General features: G+C 46.1%; 2 protein-coding genes and 1 long non-coding RNA gene across 4 annotated transcripts in view; 1 reads left to right on the top strand and 2 right to left on the bottom strand.

Annotated features, from left to right (window-relative positions):
- Window positions 1-109: 109 nt before the first annotated feature.
- LOC121142758 lies at window positions 110-5,299 on the bottom strand. The gene is made up of 3 exons (XR_005879843.1): window positions 4,587-5,299; window positions 364-639; window positions 110-215 (listed from the first exon to the last, which is right to left on the bottom strand). It is a non-coding gene; the product is annotated as an uncharacterized LOC121142758 (long non-coding RNA).
- A 64-nt stretch (window positions 5,300-5,363) lies between these two features.
- Dgkd (diacylglycerol kinase delta) overlaps window positions 5,364-25,392 on the top strand; it is a 93,117-nt gene continuing 73,088 nt past the window's right edge. For both annotated transcript variants that reach the window (XM_040753076.1, XM_040753075.1), the window contains exon 1: window positions 5,364-5,548. In XM_040753076.1, coding sequence (XP_040609010.1) covers window positions 5,393-5,548 — 156 coding nt within the window. In that variant the 5' untranslated portion in view covers window positions 5,364-5,392. The remainder of the gene's footprint in view (window positions 5,549-25,392) is intronic.
- Window positions 18,823-19,331, bottom strand: LOC121142757 (60S ribosomal protein L27-like). The gene has a single exon (XM_040753079.1). It carries the CDS (start codon window positions 19,272-19,274, stop codon window positions 18,864-18,866), a length of 411 nt encoding a protein of 136 aa, XP_040609013.1. The 5' UTR covers window positions 19,275-19,331; the 3' UTR covers window positions 18,823-18,863.

Here is a 25,392-nt window from a genome sequence, read left to right as displayed (position 1 = left end):
TCATCCGTGTTTGGGAAGTAGATGGGAGGAGTCTGGAGATTTCTGTACAGTTCTGCCTATCACAGTGTGTGTGTGTGTGTGTAACTAATTACTTATTGTTGTGACAAAATACCTTACAAATGTAATTTAATGAAGGAAGGGTTATTTTGACTTGTGGTGTGAGGAGATAGAGTCCATTGTGATCCAGGGAGCTTGGAAAGCTGGTCCTGCTGCATCTGTGGTCAGAGAGAGATGAACGCTGGTGTTCAGCTTGCATTCCCCCTTTTTTCAGGTTAAATCCCCTCCCCTTGGTTAAACCTCCTTAGAGATGCCTTCATAGAGACACCCAGAGGTGTTTTTTAGGTAATTCTAAAAGCCACTCACGTTGACAATGTAAATTGACCTCCACAAGGTATACTCTTGGGATTGGGTCTCTGGTGCCAAGAACAGCAGTAGAATCTGAGATCTGTGTGCACGAAGGTGTCAATATCTGAATCTCAGGCTGGTGTGTGCCATGATGCCTGGGATTTGGGTGAGGAGCATCCATCTTTGTCTCCATATCCAATGCCCTGGGTCCCATACAGACAAAGCAGGGCTTGAATCTGTGTGCTGACTTTGAGGTCTCCTGGTCCTGGCCAAGATGAGGACTCATTTCTGAAGCTAAGAAAAAAAAAATAAGTAGAAACTTGTGGGTTAGCGGGGCAGACACATGCTATCTTTTCTTCCTCCCAAGCTAGGGAAGTTAGATACCACTGCACACCCCTGTCATGATGCCCAGGGGGAAGGGATGGCATGCTTTTGGGGTAGCCCACACTGTGCTTCCTCATGATCTTGTCCCTAGTCTTTTGACCAAGCACAGTCTGCAGTGGTTAGCTCCTGGTGGGTGGAGCTCCCTGACAGCCAAGGAGGGCGGGACTCTGCCTAGTAGCTCCTGGTGAGAGAACCATCCTGTTGGTTCCTGCATTGCTTGACCCCAGGACATCCTAAGTCAGAGTGGACATTAATAGGCCCGACCTTTGGAACTTTGTGGGTGAGAGAGCCAGGAGGGAAGGGCTGAAGCCCGAGTCCTGGGGACCAGAGGTCAGAACAGCCCTTGCCCTCCAAGTTATTTCTGTGCTAAAACATCCAAAACAGGCCTCCAGGTGCTGGTTTGTTTACACTGCAGCTGCAGAGGGAGTGGGGGCAGGAAACAAGCAGCTGTGTGTGTGTGTGTGTGTGTGTGTGTGTGTGTGTGTGTGTGTGTGTGTGTGTGTGTGTGTGTGTGTGTTGGCTTAGCTCCGTCCACACATGTGTTCTTTGCTGGCATGCAGAACTCTCAGGAGACAGGAAGTCTGAGGTCGGGTTGAATATGTGGCCTAGAATTTTAAGGACAGGTGCAACGCAAAAACAAAACAAAAACCAGTACAAAGAGTTGAGAGCGTTGTATGGACAAAGGAGCATTTGGGACAAAGTTGGAAGAATTTGATGGCAAATGCCTTTATTCCTTGCATCACCCTAAGAAATACTGGTTTTTTTTTTTTGTTTTGTTTTTGTTTTGAATTCCTTCTCTCTTTCTATCAAAAGGGTCTTGGGATCAAAGTCAGGTTGTCAGACTTGGCAGCAAGTGCCTTGACCCCCTGAGTTTTCTCCCCAGCCCAGTGGAAGAACATGGGACAGAGTTCAGTATCCAGCAAACAAAGCAGTGGAGAAACATGAATCCCTGCCATTCACTGAGGCCTCGTGGCAGGCACCTCACACTCTATCCAGTTGTTCCAACAGGTGGTACTGCCACCCATTTGTTAGGTGAAGAAACTCAGTTCGGAGAGAGTAGGTAGAAGACTTTGGCAGGCCTGAGAGGAGAGCAGAATGTTTGTGACTAAACAATGGCCATTCACATGTAGTTGTAAGATAGGATAGAGCTCTCATGGGGCTGTTGCTTTATCTATTGGCCTCATTTCGCAAAGCTACAATAGTACAATATCGCAGGCATATGACTACCTCCGTATAGTCCCCCTTTCTGGCTTGGACCTCGCTGATGGTCCCTCTTTTCCTCTGTGAATGTAATGCTCTGCATTTTTTCCCACATCCAAACTCCTTTGGGGGCTGTTGGTTTATTGCCTGCCTCCCCATCCATTTCACAGGCCAGATAGTATACAGGTCCCAGGGTGGGGTGGGCATGTAGGGTAGAAGTCAGGCACATTTAGAAGTTTGTGAGTGGTGGGGTGTTCTTGTGGTTGTCACAAATGTCCAGGGTGTCTCTCAGTCACACTCAGTAAGAAGCTGTCCTGCTTCATGGAGAATGAGGGTCATCCCAAGCTTTTAGGTAGAGACATCCTAGTCAGGCGGTTCTTTCTGATGAGTCTGGTCCTCTTCCTTGTATGTCACAGAGACTGATGAAGTTGGATGTGAGATGTGTTATTACTGCCACCTTGGTATGCCCTCCAGGTGGGGTAAACTCAGGGCACAGCACATCATTAGACATGATTCATTGTGTGACTCACTCAGGGAAAGAGGCACCAGAGGGAATGCTCTCTTCTTAGCCAGCCGCCTTGGGGAGTTGATAGCTCAGCCCTTCCTGAGATCTCCAAGGGAACCACACTGTGCATTTACCAGGGAACAAAAGAGCTTCTTCACGTGTCAAAAAAAAAATCATGTCCAAGTTAGGTTTCTCTGCCTTCAGAGCATAATGCAATTCTTTTCAAGCCTAATAGCCTTCTCGTAAGAATATGCTTTATTTCAAATAGTTTTAGATTTACAGAAAAGTGAGCACAGAAAGACCCACAGTTTCCCTGTTATTAATAATTTACATCAGTGCAGTACAGTGGCTGCACCAAGTGAATTGGCATTGACACATTCTTATTAAACTAAACACATACTTTGTTCAGATTTCCTCACCTAATGGCCCTCTTCTGTTCCAAGATCATGTCTCAGATCCATGTGACACAGTCATCTTGTCTCCTTAGGCTCTTTGGCTGTGACAATCTCTAGGGCTTTTTCCTAATTGCAGCTATCTATCCATCCTCCTATCCAGCCTTGATTTCTCCCTGCCAACTGCTGTTACTATCATGTTCTTACCCATGGCTTTCTTTTCTAAAAATCATGAACGATGTCCCCTGAACTTCCGGCAGGTGTAGTCAACACACCCAGCATCTCAAGCCCAACTCATTCTTCCTTATGTTTTGGAGGTCTTGCTGATGATGCTGCCATCCCCCAGAAGCCCCTCCTGGAAAGGCATCCGATTCCCAATCCCCTTTTGCACTGAGTAGTTGTTCATCTTCCCCCTTCTGCTTTGTCTTCAGTCCATCATCCCTATTGCTAAGATTACCACCTTGGAGCTGGCCCAGGGTTACAAGCCCTTTCTAAAGCTTTCCCTGCCTCTAATCCCTTTCTAATCCCCAGTGCAATTCTCTATCTAGGCGGTTCAGTTTTCCTTCCCCTCCTCCTCTTCGTCTTTCTTCTTTTATTTGGGATAGGGTCTTGCTAATTGTTCAGGATGATTTTAAACTTGTGATCTTCCTGCCCCAGCTCCCTGAGTGCTGGGATTGTAGCAATGTGCTTGGCATTATGACCTCATCTTAACATTGTTTCCTTTTTTAAGAAATACTTTTTTTACATTTTACATTTAAAAAGTTTATTTAGTAGTGTGAAAGGCCTGTGTGTACCATGGCACATGTATTGAGGTCAGAGGACAGCTTGTGGCTTCCTTGTCTCTTTCCACTGCATGAGTTTCTAGGGATTGAGCTGAAACCAGCATTCTTGACATTGGGTACCTTCCCTTGCTAAGCCATCACACTGTCCCCACAGTCACCTTCTAAAGGTCCACTCTACTAATACTGTTACATACAGTCACAATCTTGTGACGCAAGGGCCTTGACTTCAGTACTGAATTATAGTGAGCTTCCTTCAATCCCATACTCTGTCTTTCTGTCGATGCTGTACCAATGATATGAACTTCCCACAAGCCTTGGCTACCTGGGAGACCAACCCTGCAGCACCCAGACTGAGGAATCAGTTGGTCTGAGTTCACACCCTGCCTCCTTGGCATACTTATGGAGTGATACCTGAGACTTCCATGTCAGGGGCATCATTACTCACTGGTCCTGTGGGGGTGTGGCTCTATGTTTGGGAGTCGTCACTATTACTTAATGTTTGGTTCTTTTTAAAAATGTCATTCTAGAGCTTAGGCTGGTCACAAACTCCCTAGTGTTAGGAAATTGGGATTTAAATATAAGTAGTTGCATGTAGCTAGTGGCTATAGCACAGGGTGGATGGAGTGTCCTGATTCACCCAAGGGGTCTCAGGCCTGGCTATCCTCTGTGCTGGCCCTGAGGTCAGTGTCCTGGCCCTCATCTTCCTGCCGGATGGCATGCCGTGGCTCCTGGTGGTGTTTGACCTTTATTGCTTCTGGAAAGAGTTTCCCAGTGCAGTGAGGCCCAGAGCTTGCTGACTGGTGGTTAGGACAGAGGTCCCTGGTCTCTAGCATCAGCCTTCTGGAAGGGTGAAGGAACAGCCAGGCAGTCCTCTGCTGACTTACCCCTTCCAGCCAGGCACAGTAGAAGGGTAGCACATTCTCCTGGATGACACGAGGTCCTTTCCATCTCAGCGTGCCCCAAACACCCCAAACTCACCCTACTGCATATCCTCTTTTGCCCAAGTGTAGCCTTCGTTCTGATCACTTCTGCTTTGCGTGCCCATCTCTCCTTTATGAATTTCAGTTCCCTTCTCTATCTCTCAGCCCCACCCAGTAGTTCTGGGTGGCTACTTGCCTCGACACTTCAAAGCCTGGATCATAGGTCCCAGCTTTGTGACCCAGCCAGGACCAGCTTGACACCCCACCCTCCCCCGAGCTACTTGCTGCCCTCAGGCCTCAACTGGAAAGGCCAGTCCTTACTCTGGTCCTTAAAGCCTCATTTGATCCTATAGCTCTCCAGTTTTTATCTTGAAGCCATTTTTCTCCCTCTAAGCCACAGTTTCTTTTCTTTCTTGCTGCTGGGCCTTTACATAGATCTGGCCTCTGCCTAGAACACTTTCTCCATCTCTCCCATACAGTGGCCTTAACAGAAGTTCTGTCTTCTCTCCCTCCCGGTGTATATGCGTGCACGCATCCCCTCTGGAAACTGTTTCACCAGCATAGTTCTTCGGCCTCCTAGAAGGCTCTTACACTCGGGTTTGAAAAAAGAAAAGTGTACTTAGAAACAAGAAACGGAAATTGTGTTCCAAGAAGAAAACGACAGAATACAGAAGAAGGAAAGAGATGGGTTGGGCAGAAACAACCAGAGAGGGCCGATCAAGCCTGCGTCTGCGCCCACTGCCTATGGGGGCGCGGTGGGGTGGGGCGCCCGGCCTCTAGGCCCCGCCCCACCTCAGGCCCCGCCCCAGGAGCTCGGCCCATCCCATCCCCGCCCCCCCGCGGCGCGCGCGCTGGCCGGGCAGCATGGCGGCGGCGGCGGGCGCCCCTCCGCCGGGTCCGCCTGAGCCGCCTCCGCCGCCGCCGCCTGAGGAGTCGTCCGACAGCGAACCCGAGGCTGAGCCAGGCTCCCCACAGAAGCTTATCCGTAAGGTGTCCACGTCGGGCCAGATTAGGCAGAAGGTGAGCCCGCGGCGTCGGCCGGGCGCGCGCCCCTCACGCCGCGGTCCCTGCCGAGGCCCGTGACCGTGTGCGAGCGGCCGCCCAGGCCCTGCCCGGCCGAGGTCCTGCGGTCGCTGCCGCCGGGCCGAGTGCGCCACCGCCTAACGGGCCGCGGGGACGGGGCCGCGGGGATTCAGCGCAGGTGGGCGCCGCCGCTCAGGAGACGGAGGCCCGGCGTGCTGCTGGGTCGCCGCGGGGACCACAGGCGTGCTCTCCCCGAGGCCCGGGGGGGTCTGTACGTCTGACAACCGGGTGCTGCTTCCCGTACTCACCTGTGTTGGGCTCACCCTCCAGTGTCCACTCGGCTGCGGGGTCCTCACCCACCCTCAGGTTCCGAAAGGGAAGGGATGTGTGTGTAGTGGCTTCTTCTCCCTCCCTCCTCGGGAGAGCCGGGACTCCTCACCCGCTGGGCTCAGAACTCTCCGTGGAGAACTCCAGCCACTCGGGATGCTGGGCAGAGAGACGCATGCCTTTTTGTTTTCTTTCCCGAAGAATAAAGTTGCACCCTTTGCTTTCCTTTTTTTGTTCCTCTTGAAAACTGCGTATGGTTTCTTGCTGAGGTGAGCCCTCCTTGTTGGAAGGGCTTCCTCAGGCAGGTGGCTGGACAGGTGGCGGAGAGCAGTTTGCCACCGTGGGGCATCCCTGGCAGTTCCGGCTGGCACGGGCTTGCTCATTCTGCTGCAGTGCGCTTTTCCTCCGAGGCCAGTTAGTTACCCTTTGCTGGAAGAGTCATATCTTGCTTTATCATCTGTCAGCCTCTGTTACTTGCGATTGGGGGTGGGGGGCGCATTTAGGTGCTGCCGTGTTACACTGTTGTGGCGGACCTCAGTCATTCAGCACATGGGATCGAACACCTGTGCTATTCTAACTATAGCACTAACAGCCCCAGCGACGATAGAGCAATTGTAACAATTCTCCAATTTCTCTTGGGCTAGCTTGGAGCATTTCACTTAGAGTTGGTGGTAACTAGTATCCCCGCATTGTGCTCCTAGGAACTGAAAACGGAAGTGGAGCAGTTAAATGACTTGCCCAGGGTGGCAGAAGTAGTAAAACATGGGTCTGGGTTTGAACCTTGATGAGCATCTCAGTTTCCCCATCTAGGGGTTTCCTGGCAGGCAGGGAGAGGACTCCTGCACTTGTGACATTATAGCATAGTAAATGCTATGGAAGATTTGAACGTTTCATCTGAAAGTTTTGGCACACCTGGAACAGTCAGTGAATCAGATTGAGTGGAAGGGACAGGAATGATTAGCCAGGGGCAGAGAGCCCCAGTGAAGGCCATCCTAAGCATGGGAGTGACAGGGAGATGTGCCCTGGGAACATGTTTAGGAAGTCCTGACACTGATAGGAATGCTTTCCTAGTGCTTGCTCCTTAAGATGGGCACTGGTGTGAGGTAGATCAGATCCTGGGACTGAAGGGAGTGATGGATCAAGGCCAAGACCGTGGTGTAGAGGGTGGATTTCTCTGAGAGTTAAGTGAGTCCAGAATTTTCTTGGCCAGGAGGTGTCTCCCTGCCTTAGGATGAAGACAATAGCTGCTGTACCAGCTGTTCTGGTTGGTGGGGGGAATGGTGGTTATGGTGTTAAAAATACATCCCGAGGATTTGCGTTTAGAATACATTCACATCTGCTGTACAGATAGCTCAGGGCTGATTTTTCTTCTGGGTTACTAGCGCTTGTCAGGATGTGGTAAATGTGAGGTTTAATGTGTGCAATAACTCCCTTTTGTAGCAGAGAGGCCATTCACAAAGTTTTTCTGGTATATGTTTGTGGTACATCGTGCAAATTTCCAAATGATGTGATCAGAACCCTCTCTCACTGTTTTGACCAGAGGAGTTGAGTTCAGGGGAGTGTGGCACAGGTGCCACACAGTGCGTGGAAGCTTCAGGCAGTGAGGCAATTCAGAGATGAAGCAACATACAGGAAGCCACTGCTACCACAGAGTGGAGGGACAAAGGTCAAAGGGAGGAGACCACATCAGGCTCTGGGGGCAGTGGGGGTCCTCCAGAAGCTGGAATTGTGGAGTCCCACCTGGCGGAGCTCTGAGAGGGTAGAGCTGCTGCTACACATCCACTGACCCCTCCTCTGCAATTTGAAACACATCAGAAGAACCAGAGATGGATCCGAGGACCAGCTGGCTCAGAACCAGCGCTGTATGTATGACAGGTTTTCAAAAACATTAGTTTACCGCAGCCTCTAGCCGTCTTAATTTAGGGGAGAGTTGGTAGTAGTCCTCAGATTTTAGTGTGCAGACACATCCCCTGGGGACTCTGTTAACTCCCTGATGCTGGGTAAGGAGGACTGGGGCCTTGGAATGTATATTTTTAGCAGACTCTGAAGTTGTTGCTACTGCTGACCAGGAAGCATGCTTTGAGAAGGAAGACCCTAGGGCGGCCCTGTAGAGGAAGAGGCCTTACCTATCTCCACATACACCCTCTGGTCACACTCAGTTCTGAAAGTTTTCCTCCAAGCCGCTCCTGAAATTTGATGTGTGTATATTTGGGATGGCCATTTATGGCCTGTTTGATTGGTTTCTTTCTTTCTTTTTTTAAAGATTATGTACACAGTGTTCTGCTTGCACACATCCCTGCACACCAGAAGAGAGCACCAGATCTCATTATAGATGGTTGTGAAGCCACCCTGTGGTTGCTGGGAATTGAACTCAGGACCTCTTAACCTCTGAGCCATCTCTCCAGTCCAGTTTGATTGGTTTCTTTTTCCTCTTGTTTGGATTTTTTTGTAGTTGAAACTGCCCACAGAAAACACATGGCTTCATTTGTGTTTTCTGACCACATAGTTAGGGTGGAAAGAGAAAACAGGTAATGTACTCATCAGCACGTTGGAGCATATTTTGAAATTTGAGTAAAGAGCAGTATAATTCTTTGAAGTTATTATTTAAGATAGAATTTTGTATAAGTTTTTAAAAAGTTAACTTTTTAAAAAATTTAAGTATAGAAATGTTTGCTTTTTTTTTTTTTTTTCTTTTTTGAACCAGGGTTTCTCTGTGTAGCCTTGGCTGCCCTGGAACTTCCTTTGTAAACCAGGCTGGTCTCAAACTCAGATATCTGCCTTCCTCTGCCTCTGCTTGTGGGACCTAAAGGCATGCACCACACCTTGAAGAAATGTTTGTATTTCTGATTTCAAATATTAAAGATTTTTTTTTCTTTTTTGAGACAGAGTTTCACTTTTTAACCCTGGCTGTCTTGGAACTCACTAGTAGACCAGGCAGGCCTGGGACTCAAAGAGATCCACCTGCCCCTGCCTCGAGTGTTAGGATTAAAGGAGTGCGCCTGGAGCTTTGTTTTCTTTGTGAAATGAAAACTACTAGAAATTAAGCAAAGGGTTCAAGGGTTCAAGTTCTATTTTTTATTTTACTGTTCGAAGGGACAGGATCTCATGTAGTTCAGGCTAGCCTTGAACTGGCTACATAGTTGAGGATGACCTTCTAGTCTCTTCTCCCACCTCTGCATTGTGTGCCACGTGCCCACCACTCCTAGTTTCTGCAGTTCTGGAAATTGATTTCAGGGCCTTTTTTTTTTTTTTTTTTTGGTTTTTCGAGACAGGGTTTCTCTGTGTAGTTTTGGAGGCTGTCCTGGCACTCGCTCTGTAGACCAGGCTGGCCTCGAACTCACAGAGATCCGCCTGCCTCTGCCTCCCGAGTGCTGGGATTAAAGGCGTGCGCCACCAACGCCCGGCGATTTCAGGGCCTTAATGCTAGATAAGCTGCCTACCAATTGAGCTATATGCCCAGCCCTCAAGCTTAAAAACTTTGAAAAACTCAGGTTTATGAGACGTAAAGTAACTCTGGCTGGGAAGGTGGGTAGAATGCTTACCTAGGCTTTGTGAAGCCCTGCATCCCATGAACCAGGAGTGATGGGGTTTGCCTGTCATCCTAGTCATTGGAGGTGGGAGCAGGAGAACCAGGAGTTTAGGGTCATCCTTGGAAATCAGCCTGTTTAAAAACAGGGCCCTGCCTTTAAAAAGTGGTGGGGGTGATAACTCATATGCCATTCGATTTACTCCTGTAAGCAATATGGTTCAGCTGAGCATAGCGGCACACATCTGTAGTCCCAGGTGCTTGGGAGGCTGAGGCGAGAGGGTCTGGAATAGCCCTAGCCCAGCTATTTTTTTTTTCCGAGACAGGGTTTCTCTGTGTTGTTTTAGAGCCTGTCCTGGAACTTGCTCTGTAGACCAGGCTGGCCTCGAACTCATAGAGATCCGCCTGCCTCTGCCTCTCGAGTGCTGGGATTAAAGGCATGTGCCATCAACGCCTGGCTAGCCCGGCTATATTAACAAGATCCTGTCTTAAAAAAAAAAAAAAAAAAGCAAAACTGTATAGTTGGGTGGCTTTTGGTATAGTTACAGTTGTGCAACTGTCACCACAGCCAATTTTAGAACATTTTTATCACCAGTTTCCTCTCGGCTCCCTCAAACCTAGGTGACTAATTATGTACTTTCTGTCTCTGTATAGATTGCCCATGCCGATTATTTTCTAGAACTAGAGTCATTTAGTATGCTGTCTTTTGTTGCTTTCATTCAGCTGTTTAATTTTTTTAAGTTGGCATGTAAAGTGATGGGCTTTGTTAGAGTACTCATATTTATATCATATATTGTACTTTATATTCAGTGTATTTTCAGAATTCTTCCAAGTTATAATGTGTCATTACATCTCTTTATTACTTAATATTCCACAATAGATATGCTTCATCTTATACATTTGTCAGTTAAAGGGTATTGGGGTTACTTTTGTTTTTTGTGTACATTGTGTGTGTGTAGACATGTCTTCATTTCTCTTGAGTATATATGTAGGAGTAGAATTTTTGAACCTTATGGAAACACTGTTTAGCCTTTTGATTAATTGCTGGGATGTCTTATGATTGGCCACACCATTTGACATTTTCAACAGCAGCGTGTGAGGAGGAGGCTCCAGGTCTCTGTATTCTTGCTCATATTTAAATTTTTTTTCTATGCCTGTTCCTGTAGGTGTGAAGTGGTCTAAGATGTTTTTTTAAATCATTTTTTCTGTACTATAGATGAAGCCAGGGCCTCATATAGGCTAGGCAAGTGCTGCACCATTGAGCTGCACTTCTGGCCCCTATAAATGTTCAAATATCCCACAACACTTACTATATTATATATGTATTGGGGTCATCTGCCCGCCAGAACAGCAACCCCTAGATGGAGAAACCCTCCCATCAGAGGGAGGTTCAAGGTTGAAACCCAGAAGACAATAGCTGCTATACCAAGCTGTTCTGGTTGGTCTAGTAAGGTCTGCAGGTCTTGAGATGTCAAGTGTTGTGCCAGGCACTCGGTGCCCACTTGAACAGCACAACTTTCAGAGAGGTAAGCCGGAGGTCCAGACAGAATCCAGTGGGACAGCCATGAGGTTAACCAAAAAAGGTGATGCTAATGAGGTCAGAGTGCTTTGAGAAGACATTAAGACCTGACCACAGGTCCTGTGTCTGCTTGAGCCACACTGGTGAGTGCATTGTTAAGTTGCAGTGTCTGATGTGAGATATGGCTAGGCTCTGGGGAGGACCATGGCCCTTGATGAATGTGAATGTGACATTTGAATTGCATTTTCTTTGGTATTAGGACTGGGGTCTGTAATGGACACAGTGTCTCCCCAAAACCTGATCTAGCCCAACCTCAGATATGACCTTATTGAATCTTTACAGTTAGCTAAAGATCTTGAATTTAGGATGAACTCTGATGTCTGGTGTGTTTTTATAAGAGGAACTTTGGACCAGAGACCCAGAGGAAGATGTCATGTATAAACAGCTGGGTACTGGCGCTAGCAAGGTGGCTCAGCACTTGCCTCGTAAGCCTGGCAGCCTTAAGGGGAAGCAAAGAGCCAACTCCACAGGTTGTCCTCTGACTTCCACACATGCATTTTATTTACACAAATAAATAATTGGGGGGAAAAACCCAGCTGGATATTGTCACAGTCAGACTCCAGTGTCGGGGGAGCTAGAGGAGTCATGCTTGGAATCTCTGCTGGAACCAGCAGAGCAGGGGTGGCTCTATTGAACCCTGCGTTTCAGACCTAGACTCCAGCACTGTGACAATAAATTTACCATGTTTCAGCCTTGCAGGCTGTTGGGCTTGGTTCCAGAGGTCCTGGATGTTAGCATAAGGTATCTTGAGGCTGACACTGAAGGGACGGGGAGTGCCTCTGGTGAGCTGAAGTGTCAGGTTAGGGCAAAAGACAGGAGTCCTGGATGGATTTTCTCCTTTAGGTTAGGACCTTCAAAAGCCACTTCTAAGGAATGTTATGAAGTGGAAGCACTAGCATGGAAGGACTGAAGGTTTGTTTGAAATCGTCAGTCCCATGAGGTCAAAGCCATGCTGGAATGCCAGGACCTGAGATTCCACAGAGATGCACCTCCAGGGTGTGCAACTGTCAGATTTTAAACTCAGAATACAGAGGTGACACACAGGGAGGCAAAGTTTCTGAGATAAGCCAGAGGACAATCAGCTATAGAGGCAGATCAGGGAGTCAAGGCTCTAGAGATAAAGCCGACATGGGCTAGAGGGATAGTCAGCACATTCTTTTCTTGGAGAAGACTCAAGTTCAATTCCTAGCACCCATGTTTGGCAGCACCAACTGCCTGTTTAAGTCTAACTCCAAGAATTATGGGCAACTGCACTCATGTGCACAAACCTACACACACACACACACACACACACACACACACACACACACACACACACACACACAGCCGGGCATTGGTGGTGCATGCTTTTAATCTCAGCACTAGCTCTTGGGAGGCAGAGGCAAGTGGATCTTTGAGTTTTGAGGCCAGAGTGAATTCTATGACAGCCAGGGCTGCACAGAGAAACCCTGAAACAAACAAACAAAACTATATATATATATATATATATATATATATATATATATATATAGTCCCATGTTTTTTTAAATGTGGAACTATGCATATATACATGTGTGTGTATGTGTGTATATATATATATGTATATATATATAAAGTGGCAGAGTAGAGGATTTAAGGTTTCTCCACTTTTTTTTTGTTTTTTCCGAGACAAGGTTTCTTTGTATTGTTTTGGAGGCTGTCCTGGAACTCGCTTTGTAGACAGGCTGGCCTCGAACTCACAGAGATCCACCTGCCTCTGCCTCCCAAGTGCTGGGATCAAAGGTGTCTGCCACCAACGCCTGGCCTCGAGGTTTCTCTATTTTATACACTCAGATAGTATTACACTTATAGGCTAAAAACCAGTGTGTAATAGCTGGAAAAAAGGTATTTGCATAATGCCCAGGAAGCACCACTGATTGCAAAGGACCCCATATCTCCAAGAAAACATCTACTGATGACATCTCAGAGGGACAGGATGACAGGACATAGCTTCTGTGGAATGCATGACAGAATTCAGAGCTTTCCATACTCAAGAGGTTCCCCAAATGCTGGCCTGATCTTAAGGAGTCTCTAAGACCTCTCACTTCCAGGTTACAGGAAACAGAGGATAAAAGAACAATGTGAAAAGACCCATAAGGAAGCAATCAGACAGCGCTCTTACAAGGCAGCTAGCTGCCCTTCAGCGTTTACTGTCATGGTGGAGAGAAAGGGAGGGAGGGAGCTGTTCTCACTTAAGAAACTAGAGCTAAGATAATCAGCTCAATGCATGAATTGACTAGTGCCTGTCCTAAGAGGGAAGCTACAAAAGACACTTGAGTTGGGTCAGGGAAATGTAAATTTTCTGGATATCTGATGTTAGTGTGCTACCATTATGTTTAGGGGCAAAGACCTGATGTGATCGAGGAAAAGCTATAGTGTGTTTAGGAGGCACCTGCTGAGGTATTTTTGGATGGCTCTGCAGATCACTCTTCTGCTGAAACCAAGTCAGTCACCTTCCCCAGCCTTCACTGCAGCAGCTCCTCCCCTCCCTCCCCTCCCCTCCCCTCCCTCCCCTCCCTCCCCTCCCTCCCCTCTTTCCCTCATCCTGACTTGTTCTAGGCTAAGATAAACTGTCCCCATAGCTGCCATATGGTGATTTGGGAATGGGTGGGAAGGAGGGAATGGCTTAATCCAGGATAGCACATGGGTGGGGATGATGAGAACAAACCCCCAAGCTGGCCCTTATTCACTCATGGCATCTGCCTCAGAAAAGGGCCTCACTGTCTCATGAGAGTCATCCACCTCCTCTTTCCCAGCAGAACCCTCTCTTAGAACTCTCTCAGACCCAGCCAACTCCATCTACCGTGGTGCAGGCTGCCTTCATCCCTACCTGCGGAGAGTGGCAGCATCCTCTCAAGCAACCAACCAGAGCCATGTTGTCTATCTGGATCCGGTTAACAGACTTCTTACCTCTTTTTTGGTTTTTCGAGATGGAGTTTCTCTGTATTGTTTTGGAGGCTGTCCTGGAACTCACTCTGTAGACCAGGCTGGCCTCGAACTCACAGAGATTCACCTGCCTCTGCCTCCCGAGTGCTGGGATCAAAGGCGTGCACCACCAACGTCCGGCGACTTCTTACCTCTTAATTTGGCTTCCAACATAACTCTCCAGCCTCCTTTCCCCTATGCCTATAACTGCTTTTAGCTAATTTCCTTAGTCCCTCCTGCCATAGCACTTGTACATATTCTTTATTAGCTTTGCCTTCTTTAAACAATGTTCTATTTTCTTTGGATTCAGTATGTTGCTTCTTGAATTTCATGTCATCTTTTCTAGTGCCTAAAGGAATTGATGGGGATTTCCTCTAGATGTAGTCCAGCTACATCCTATATGATGTTTTGCTTGCTTGTTTGGCTGGTTGACTGGTTCAGTTGGTTTCGTTGGTTGGTTGGTTGGTTAGTTGGTTGGTAGTTGGTTGTTTGGTTGGTAGTTGTTTGTTTGGTGGTTGTTTGATTGGAATTTTGGCAGACAATCAGAAATTATTGACAAGAACTAAATGAAGATTCTAGGACTGAAGATTGTTATTAACAAAACCAAGTAATCAGTGGAAGAGTAGACATACCTGAGAAACTGCAATGGTGCAGTGCTGGGATTAAAGGTGTGTGTTTCCACCTGCTGCCTCCATTTATGATGTTGCCCCTTTCAGCAGAGCCTCACTGTGTAAGCAGTCCAGGCTGGCCTCAAATTGAGGTCCTTCTGCCTTAGTCTCCTAAATGTTGGGAGCATAGGCATGTGACACAGCATTTGGCCAATCATGATTTTGTTTTAATTTTTTTTTTTTTTTATTTTGAGATAGGATTTTACTGTGTAGCTCTGGTTAGCCTGGAGCTCACTGCATAGATCAGGCTGATCTTGAATTCACAGCAATATGCCTGCCTGTCTTCTGAGCACTAAGATCAAAGATGTGTGTCACTATACCTAGCTATTTTTAATACAGTATTTTTGCTTAATATTTTATGTGTATTTACCTGTACATAGAAGCTAGAAGATGACTTTTGGTAGTTAGTATTCCCCTTCTACCATAAGTTCCAGGGATGAGCACTTTTACCCACTGTAACATGTTGTTGACCTAACAGATGATTGCTTGCTTTCTCTCTCCCTGTCTCTCTCTCTGTCTCTCTCTGTCTCTGTCTTTAATACAGGGTCTCTATTATATACCCAGACCATCTGGAACTAGCTATGTAGACTAGGTTGGCAATTGTTGATTTTGATTCTTTCGTTATTTCTTTTTCCGAGTCAGGCACTTCATCCCAGCTGTAGTTTTTGCAGGCCTGCCTCTTATATTGCCATCTGTCTTCATCTTGAAGATAGAGCCTCAGAGTTCTAGTTGTATGGCAGATGGGGCACAGGTGCATCCGATAGTGGAGATGGTGTGCTGGTGTGACACTCTACATCTCCCTTCTGTGCCTAGGACAGGAGTGCCTAGTGGTCTTGACACTTCAGGCTTGTGGGCCTTTGCTTACCCTTTATTCACTGGATTAAATGTAGAATTGAGTTTGCCTCCTGAAAGAGTCCAGTAGTCTTCTCCCTAACAGGTCCTCTTTGGTCTCCTGTTGTATCACCTTGTATTATTTAGGACAGTTCTTACTGTTTGCAGGCTGGATTATCTGACCACTGCATCCCTGGTCATGTCTCCTCTCTGCTGGGGTCCGACCAGTGTCAATCCTAGGCTGCAAGAGCCATCTATTCTGGACTGATGTCTTTAGGGCTGTGTTCAGAACCTGTTGAACAGCCCCTGGTCCGACCCTGAGTGGGGGAATGTGGATCAGAGAAATCTTAGCTACCCAGATGAGACAGAGACATCTTGTCATTTCAGGAGGGCTCTCAGTTAATACTGGAGACTGCGGTTTATTCAAGCATCCTCTTAAATAGCTTTCCAAAACAGGGGTGTGTGGGGTGTGTGGGGTGTGTGTGGGGTGTGGGGTGTGTGGTGTGTGTGGAGTGTGGGGTGTGTGGGGTGTGGGGTGTGTGTGGGGTGTGGGGTGTGTGGGGTGTGTGGTGTGTGTGGAGTGTGGGGTGTGTGTGTGTACTGGCAGAAGACATCTAATATCATGTATATAGGGCTGACTAGCAAACACTTCCTTTAGCCCTAGAGATGGTCCTAGAATGCATTGTACACAAGCTCTCAGACATTCTGTAAAGGCATGTCTTACCAGTCTTTAGACATATTCCACTAGTCCCAGGCAAGTTCCACTAGCCCTCAGGATGGGTTTGTGGCCTAGGTCTATTGTTACACAAACTTGAACCCATTCTCCCTGTGGACAGGTTGTCAGGAGGTAACCAGCCAACATCTAAAAGACAATAGGAGATTTGAGCTCAGAGCTGAGGCTTGTATCTCTTGCTTCCAGTTTGAACTCTGCTCTGTTTGCCTGGTGAATAGTACTTTGTATTTATGCAAATATTGAAGAGGGTCCCTCTCTCCCTCCTTCTCTTTTTTTTTTTTTAGGTTTTACTAAGGCTTGTCTGGCCTCAAGCTCTCTATCCTTCTGCTTCAGCCCACCAAGTGCTAGAGTTCCAAGCCTATACTATCATTTGCAGATACAGAAGTTTTTAATTTTAGAGAAGTCTTTTTTTTGGGGGGTGCTTGTTCTTTTGGTGTTATATTTTAAGCAGCTGTTGCCAAACCCAAGGTCAAGATGATAAACCCAAAGTCAAGACGATACAGTCCTATGGACTTCTGAAGCTTTATTGTTTTAGCTCTTATATTTAGTCTGTTTGGAGTTATTATTCTTATCTGGTGTGACATAAAGTCCATGGGTATTCCGTTATCACAGCTCTGTGTCTGCAGTTTGAAGTGCAGATGTCCCAGTGAAAATACCTTCTAGGAAGAATTTGTTGTCTTGATACTTTTGGAGTTTTTTTGTTTGCTCGCTTTGTTTCGATACAGGGCTCAGCTGGGTTTTCAACTCCTAATGATTCTTTGCCTCTATCACCTCCCAAGTAACACAGCATCAGGCTCTCAGTAGAGGGTTTGTTTGTTTGGTGGTGGTGGTAATGTTGAGACAGGGTATGGATCTATATAGCTCAGGCTGGTCTGGAATTCATCATGTAGCTCAGGATGGCCTTGAACCACTGATCCTCCTGCTTTGTTCTAAGTGCTAGGATTAATGGTTAAACTTCTGCAGTAGTCAAAACATTTAAGAGTAAGTCTACGCCCATCACTTCTGAACCCTTCTCAGCACAGACACTTGACTCAGGTCTTTGCACATCTCTTTTTAAGGTTTAGAATAGCATTGATGTCATTAGACCTAGGGATGCACACCTTTCCCCTTTGCCTTCGGTCATGTGTGCATTTGAGATCTTTATGAAAATCTTTTGAGCAAAGGGAATCTGGGAGTGCTGTTGGTTTCCTTTCATACTTTTGAGTGGACAGGTAGAACCCAGGATTTCAAGGCCATTTTAAGTGTGCACATGCTCAGCACCTGTGAAGTTGTGGGCTCTGTCTCCAGCATCAAAACCAGATCAAACCAAGGTTTCAAACAGCCTCCCATTAAAATACCCTGCCAAGTTAGGTGTGGTGGTACACACCTTTAGTTCCAGCACTTGGGAAACAGAGGCAGGCAGGTCTCTGTGAGTTCAAGGTAAGCCTGGTCTACATAGTGAGACCCTTTCTTAAACAAACAAACAAACAAACAATAACAAAAACATGTCAAGGATTGTAGAGATGGCTGGGGTTGAGTACATATTGTACCCAGGACTCACATTAGTTACCTCACAACTGCCTGTAACTCTAGCTCAGGTCTGACCCTTCTGTCATCTGCAGGCACTGCTCTTGTGTACAAACCCATGTACAGACACCAACATACATAAAATCAAAATGAAAATAAATCTCTTTTAAAAAGATGTATTTATTATAGTTACAGTATTCTGTCTGCATGTATCCCTGAGAGCCAGAAGAGGGCACTAGATCTCATTACAGATGGTTGTGAACCATTATGTGGTTACTGGGAATTGAACTCAGGATCTCTGGAAGACCAGCTAGTGTTCTTAACCACTGAGCCATCTTTCCAGCCCCTAAAATAAACCTTTCTCCCCCCCTTTTTAAAAGTTTAAATTAGAAACAAACTTCTTTTACATGTCAATCCCAGTTCCCTCTCCTCCCTTCCTCACCTCTTCCCCCCAATAAGTCTTAAAAAAGCAGTTCATCAGACCTTTCACAGTCATCAGTGGGTGAATGATAAAGCTGACTGGTACTAAGTGCTGGCCTGTGCATGCTTCTCTCTCTCTCTCTCTCTCTCTCTCTCTCTCTCTCTCTCTCTCTCTCTCTCTCTCTCTCTCTCTCTCTCTCTCTCTCTCTCTCTCTCTGTGCATGTGCTGATTTTACCTTCACAACCATATGAAGGTTGTGTGTATGCTAGGGTATCCTAGTCCCAGTCACAAGCTAGAGAGTGACAGAGTGACCGACTGAACAAGTCAGAGCAGGTATGGCCTAGTACAGCCCACTGTGCAAGTGATTGAGGAAGACTTGGATGGGCCACACTACTTTGTGCTCTTGGGAAACAGCAAGACAAACTCATGTTTACAGAATGTATTTTAGCTATGTGAAAAACAGCATTCAGAGGGAAAATTATATTAGGGCTTCCACTGTGTGGTGGGGGGAGGGAGAAGAAGAAGAGAATTTGGAGTATATTTAGTTCACATAAACTGTTTTTTCATAGGAACTTATAATACTTTACACTAGAGGACAAGGATTCTGTCCTTCAGTGAAGGTCTGGATGATGAGTGGAGCCTGGTAGTGAGAGTCCTTCTGGGTGTGGCTATAGAGGGAGATGGAGGGATGCCTATCCTCATCCTTTTCTCTGGAATTTTCTTTTCTTTTTTTTTTGTTTTGTTTTTTAAACATTTAATGATGGAAACAAAAATATACCTAAAAGCGAAGCTTCTGGAAAAACCATTTGTTCTTCCCTGTCTTATATCGTTCCTCAAACTTGACCTTGGCTTCCCGCCTGGCCTTGCGTTTCAGGGCTGGGTCTCTAAAGACATCCTTATTGACAACAGTTTTGTTCAAGGGGATGTCCACAGAGTACCTTGTGGGCATGAGGTGATTGTAGTTATAAACTTTCACAAAAGACTTGATCTTTGATCGCTTGGCGATTTTCTTCTTGCCCATGGCAGCAGTCACTTTTCGGGGATAGCGGTCAATTCCAGCCACCAGGGCATGGCTGTAAGGGCGGTCTGAGGTGCTGTCGTCAATGTTCTTCACGATGACGGCTTTGCGTCCGGAGTAGCGTCCAGCCAGGACCAGCACCACTTTCCCGGGTTTCATGAACTTGCCCATTTCGACAGCAAGCAGCCGGTTCCCAGCAGAAAGGAAAGAAGGCTCTCTGGAATTTTCTAAAGCACAGCCAGACCTGGTAGATTAAGGCAGACTGAATCCAAGTTTAACCTACCAGAGATGACCACTCAGACACATTTTATAGTCAACTGAAAGCCTTTATCCCAGCTGGGTAGGAGTATACTTCGGTATTCAGGACCCCAGTATAGTGCTCTGTCTTTAGAGTAAGGGACTTTTAAAATCTTGGTATCTCACTCAGCATTTGCAGGGGGAGGTTTGTACAAGCAAGCAGTTTTAACGAAGCTAAGATAAGAAGTTAGCTGAAGGAGAGGGTTTGCATAAGCAGACAGTTTAACAGAAATTAAGATAAGTTAGCTGGGGCATCTTTATCTTAGGTTCCTAGAATAGAGGTGGATAATTTTCCTTGGGGTTCTCCAGCAACTAGATCAGATTCTAGTTAAATCTAAAGTGGCCTTAGCAAGAATACAAGATGGCAGAACCTCAGCACTGTTTTGCCTTGTTACATTCTCTAGTAGTTCTGTGGGTGTGAACCAAATTATTGACTTGTCCTGTTCTGGAGGGGGGGGGCATAGTTGGTCATAAGGACCAACTTAACTGAGTTTATTCTGTTTGATGTAGTTGGCTGTGCAGTTGAAGATGCGGGGTCCCTGTTAGCCTGATCAGTATAGGAATCAATGGTCTAGCTAATGCTGATAGTAAGGTAGTCAGCCATGAAGACCAGGTAAACAGAGACTGACACCAATTGTATGATCTTTTTTTTTTAACCCCTTTCCATGAGGTTTTGTTTGACCATAGCAAAGTTTTCCCTAATTACCCCTGATTGGTTGGCATAGAAACAGCAAATCTAAGGTCATTCAAAGTCCTCTCTGTTTCATGTAAGGGAGGTATAGCCTCCTTTAGTTCTGTAGGACTACCTCTACGAGGGAGTCAACATAGCCCTCTTGTCTAGAAAGAGAATTTTCTAAATGACCTAGGCCTACGTCTATCTGGGTACTGAGTTCTCAAAAGCTTTGGTTTCCACCAATCAAGGCTGAAATGCCTATGACAGCTGCACTGACTGTTCTTGCCCCTACTAGAATCGGGACTAGAATTGGGGCCTTTTTCATCTTTGTTAACATTTTGAGTCAAGGCCAGTATGAGTTCTTTTCCATTATGTGCATATATCTGGGAGATAACATAGACCAGTATACATTGAGTGAGTGTGACTTTCCAGTGAGTCAGAAAAGGCACATTCAGTCAAACTGTTAATACAAGCAAGCTGATTTGAGGAAATGACAAGGTGCCTTGTTCTTGGCTGGACGACTCACCATTGGCAAGGCACACATAAAACTGTAGTCCCCAAGAGTCCATTTCTAGCCAGTCTCCCCCCCAAAACCTTATTTACTGACCCCAGCCCTCCCTTAGGCCTATATTGTTCCACCTCTGGAAGGGACATAAGAGAGCAGAGAGAGGTTCACTTAAAAGATAGAATTTCTCACAATACAGAGAAACCCTGTCTCGTAAAACAAAAACAAAACAAAACAAAAAAAGATAGAGTTTCTCGCCGGGCGTTGGTGGCGCACGCCTTTAATCCCAGCACTCGGGGGGGGGCAGAGGCAGGCGGATCTCTGTGAGTTCGAGGCCAGCCTGGTCTACAAGAGTTAGTTCTAGGGCAGCCTCCAAAGCCACAGAGAAACCCTGTCTCGAAAAACCAAAAAAAAAAAAAAAAAAAAGAGTTTCTCATCCTTGGTTTGGGACTGGTGGGGGTTGTATAACATGGGTTAGTAAACTTTGGTCAGTCTTTAAGGGGCTTGACGTCCAAGTGATAGTTCATCTATCTGTCCTTATGGCTCTTTTTTTTCTCCCAAGGGATGTCGTCAACTAGTTTGACTTCAGTTGGGGTGGTGAGGGTAACTGGGTAGGGTCCCTTCCAGACAGGTTCCAAGGTCTGGGCAGGGATCCTCCATATCCAAACCAATTCTCCTGACTGAAACTGATGTTGGGTTCAGAGGTAGGAGATGGAAGGATTCCTTCCACAGTTTGGTTAATGGCCTAGTGAGCTTCCTGCAAAGCCTTCAAGGACTTGAAGAGGGAATGATTTAGATATTTCTGCCTGGGGAATTTCTTGCAGTTTAGGAGGGATGGGAGATGGTCTCCCAAACATAATTTCAAAAGGAGTACATCAGGTCCTGAGCAAAGGGGAAGTGGTTGACAATTTTTTCTTTCTTTCTTTCTTTCTTTCTTTCTTTCTTTCTTTCTTTCTTTCTTTCTTTCTTTTTTTTTTTTTTTTTTCTTTTTGCTACTTTCCAGGATCATTGTGATCAGTTTCCTTAAGAGTTCTAGTCATCCTTTCTATCTGGCCTGAGCTCTGTGGTCTATATATACAGTGTAATTTCCAATTGATATTTAATACCTTTGTCAGATTTTTTTTTTTTTTGAGACAGGATTTCTTTGTGTAACCTTGGCTGCCCTAGAACTAGCTCTGTATACCAGGCTGGACTCACAGAGATCAGTCTGCTTCTGCCTCCTGACCACTGGAATTAAAGGCATATCTGTCTAGCACCTTTGTCAATTTTTTAGAAATATATTTTTGAAATATTTATTTTATATATAGTGTTCTGCCTGCATGTATGCCTGCAGGCCAGAAGAGGACACCAGATCTCATTACAGATGGTTGTAAGCCACCCTGTGGTTGCTGGCAATTGAACTCAGGACCTCTGGAAGAGCAGCCAGTGCTCTTAACCTCTGAACCATCTCTCCAGCCTCCTTTGTCAGATTTTGAGACATTTTGGTCATGAAGGCTGGGCCATTGTTCGACCCTGAAGCTAGGAACAGTCCAAATTTAGGGATTATTTCCTGAAGAAGTTTTTTAGTAACTATTTGTGTTCTGGTGGGGTAGGCCTCCTCCCATCCTGAGAAGGTGTCTACAAACACCAGCAAATATTTATAGCCAAAAACAGTAAGCCTGATTTCAGTCTAACACTTAATTTTCTCAGGCCCCTTTCCTTGAGCCTGGATCAATTTCTGGGGTCTTCCTTCCCCTTTTGGATTTACCTGAGCACAGGTAGCACTTCTAAAAGTGGTGTTTTAATCAGGCTTTCCAAATTTGTAGCATAATACTTGCCTCTGAGAGTTCAGTTTTCGTGGATGGCTTGGTGGAGATCCATAGCCAGTTGTCTTCCCAGACTTGAGAGAAGAATGGTCTGCCATTCAGCAGCGTCCACCATCCTTGTTTATACTGTGGCCAGTACTTGCTTTGTTCAGTCAATCTTACGTGGAGTATATTCCAGCCAATCTCATAAACTGGGCTTTGGCAGGGCTACCAAGACTTGGAGAGGCTTCACTGGCTCTAGGGCCACTTCCTGGGTGGCCAAGTTGGCTACTCAGTTACCTCTGGCTTCTGGGGAATCTGCTTTTTGGTGTTCTTTCAGTGAACAACAGCCACCCTCTTAGGTAGCCAGATAGCTAACAATAGGGCTAAGATTTCTTCTCTGTTTTTGATTTCTTTTCCTGCTTGGGTTTCCTTGTGTGGAGTCCCATGGACATGAGCCATGGCAAAAGCATATTGTCTATCAGTGTATATGGTGATAGTCTGGTCTTTCCTCCAGTGGAATGCTTTAGTGAAAGCTAAAACCTCAGCTCATTGAGCTGAGGTTCCCCTGCTTAAAGATTTATACCTGATCCTGTCTTGAATGAAATTGTTCCCATCTGTAAACAATATCTTCCCTGCTGTCACTAATGAATTATCAGTCAGATCAGTCCTGATGAACTAGATCAGATCAGTCACTTTAAGGTAGTCAGTCAGGGGTTCTTCAGGGTCATCATCCAGCAGGAAACTAGCAGGGTTGATGTCTTGTAGAACTAAATGCTGAATTGATTGAGAAGCAGGGCTTGGTATTGGGTCACCAGGGTGTTAGACAAACATCTTTTGGGTGCCCCCTCAAAGGGCCTCAATAGAATGTGGGACTGTCAGGAACAGTTAGTGCCCTAAAGTTCATTTGTCAGCTCCCTTTACCAGCAGGATGGTGGTAGCTAGGGTCCCTATATGCAGCCATCCAGCTTGACAGGGTCAAGTCTCTTGGAAAGATATGCCACTGGTCTTTTTCAGGGTCCCAGGGTTTGTATGCCTCAGGCCTCATCCACATACAAGTGGAATGGGTTAGTAATGTCTGGGAGGGCCAGGGCCAGGACAGGCACCAGGGTCTTTTTTCAAGGGTTTGAAGGTTCTTTGCTCAATGTCACTTCATTCCAAAAGCTGTATACCTCTGGTGCTGTCATGTAGGGGCTTGGCTATTTCAGCAAATCCCATTATCCATAGCCTGCAGTATCCAACTGTCCCCAAAAAAACCTCATACTTTTTTTTTCAGTGTCGGAGCAGGGATTTGCTGGATGCCGAAATACAGTAATGGTTAATTGTCCACTTATCTTCCTCTAGGTTGTAGCCTAAGTAGGTGATCTGAGGGACTTCACAGCTGAGCCTTCTTGGCTCATATTCTGTACCACGAGGCTTGGAGGGTTTCTAAAAGGGCTTCTGTCACCTGGCTACATTCGTCCTCAGTGTTTGAAACTGTGAGGAGGTTATCTAAACTAAATACTGAAGAAGGGTGCTTTATAAATTTTTTGTTTGAATTCCAACAAATCTGCACTCAGGGTTTCATCAAACAATGTTGGTGAGATTTTGAACCCTTTTTCCTGATCTGTTTCCCTAAGGGCAGTGATCACCACATGGCAGTTTCTTTCCCTGTCTGTCTCCAGCTGAATCTTGGCTGTTGTAACCTTTCTGAGCAATTTCCAAAAGTTGAAATCTATTCATTTCTTCAGACCGCTTTTATTTTTTAAAATTATTTATTTTATTTATTTCTATTTTATGTGCTTTGGTGTTTTACCTGCGTGTATGGCAAAACACTTGGAGCTGGAGTACAGATAGTTGTGAGCTGCCATGTGAATGCTGGGAATTGAATCATGTCCTCTGTAAGAGTAGCCAGTGCTCTTAACTGCTAAGCCATCTCTGCAACCCACTAACCTCTCTTATTTCTGGAGCTTTTTTCTATGTTTGGAGCCAACTGCATGACAAAGGCCATATTAGTGACTTGTTGGGTTTTGGTGGCATCTGGGTCTATGGGAATAAATACCCTATTAGTCTCGCAGAGAAAAACCCAGCAGGTGATTCATCAGATCCTTGAGTAACCTGACTTACCTTGGATAAGTTGGTAGGTTTAATGTCTGCTGCCTTTGATCTTCCCAATATTTGGCAAAAAAGCATACAACAGCCTTTTACCTTAAAGCAGGCTTATAAAGACTGTGCCTTCTCTGAAGAAATGGAGGGTTTTGGGTCTTGCAATTATACAAGTCACTGATAGATAAGGAGACATCACAAACAACAGAGAAACAGTTGAACTTCCACTCCCTCTCTCCTGCCTGCCTAAGGCAACTGCTTCCTCCTTCCCCAGTGAAACCAGCTGCTTAGAGCAAGCAGGGGGGAGGAGAGAGAGAGAGAGAGAGAGAGAGAGAGAGAGAGAGAGAGAGAGAGAGAGAGAGAGAGAGAGAGAGAGAGAGAGAGAGAGAGAGAGAGAGAGAGAGAGAGAGAGAGCGCATTCTGCTCAGGAAACTATTTCCTCTTTTCTAAATGTGCTCTGTTTAGAAGGCAGCCTCCCCACCCCCTCATAAGAGAGGCTGGGCCCTTCCCCATCTCCATACAGGGAACAGGATCAGGATCTCAGGACCTTGAGCAGAGTCAAGGGACTAAACAAGCCAAAGGTCAATTTCTTCTGGCAGGGGGAGATTTTGGGTTTCTTTGAGTGACTTGGCCAAGCCAAAAAGATTCTGGTCCCCAACAAGAGACCACAGGTCTTAAACTGGGGTTGTGGGGGTATGGAGTGTGGGGTATCTCATACCAGAGAAAGCCATTTGTTACAGGAAAGCTGATGGGTTGCTCAGAACGCCAGTGTAGCCATAGCAACAGCAGCAGCTGGCTGCCAGCAGGAAGAGGATGAGCAGGGTGCCACAGCGGCTCCACTCTTGGGTTCACTCATGCTTCCATTTTAGATCTGTTTTTCCAAATGATAGAACTGGCAGACACACAGACGCGGTGGTACTAAGAGATACATAGTAAAAACAATAG

Source organism: Mesocricetus auratus, unplaced genomic scaffold, assembly GCF_017639785.1.
Source record: "Mesocricetus auratus isolate SY011 unplaced genomic scaffold, BCM_Maur_2.0 Super-Scaffold_100010, whole genome shotgun sequence".
NCBI lineage: Eukaryota > Metazoa > Chordata > Mammalia > Rodentia > Cricetidae > Mesocricetus > Mesocricetus auratus.
The sequence above is the reverse complement of the archived record's forward strand: the minus strand, read 5'-3'. Positions and strand labels throughout refer to the sequence as shown.

Excerpts from the sequence above, each read along its gene's own strand:
- LOC121142757 (XM_040753079.1), bottom strand. The coding sequence starts at position 19,274 with ATGGGCAAGTTCATGAAACCCGGGAAAGTGGTGCTGGTCCTGGCTGGA.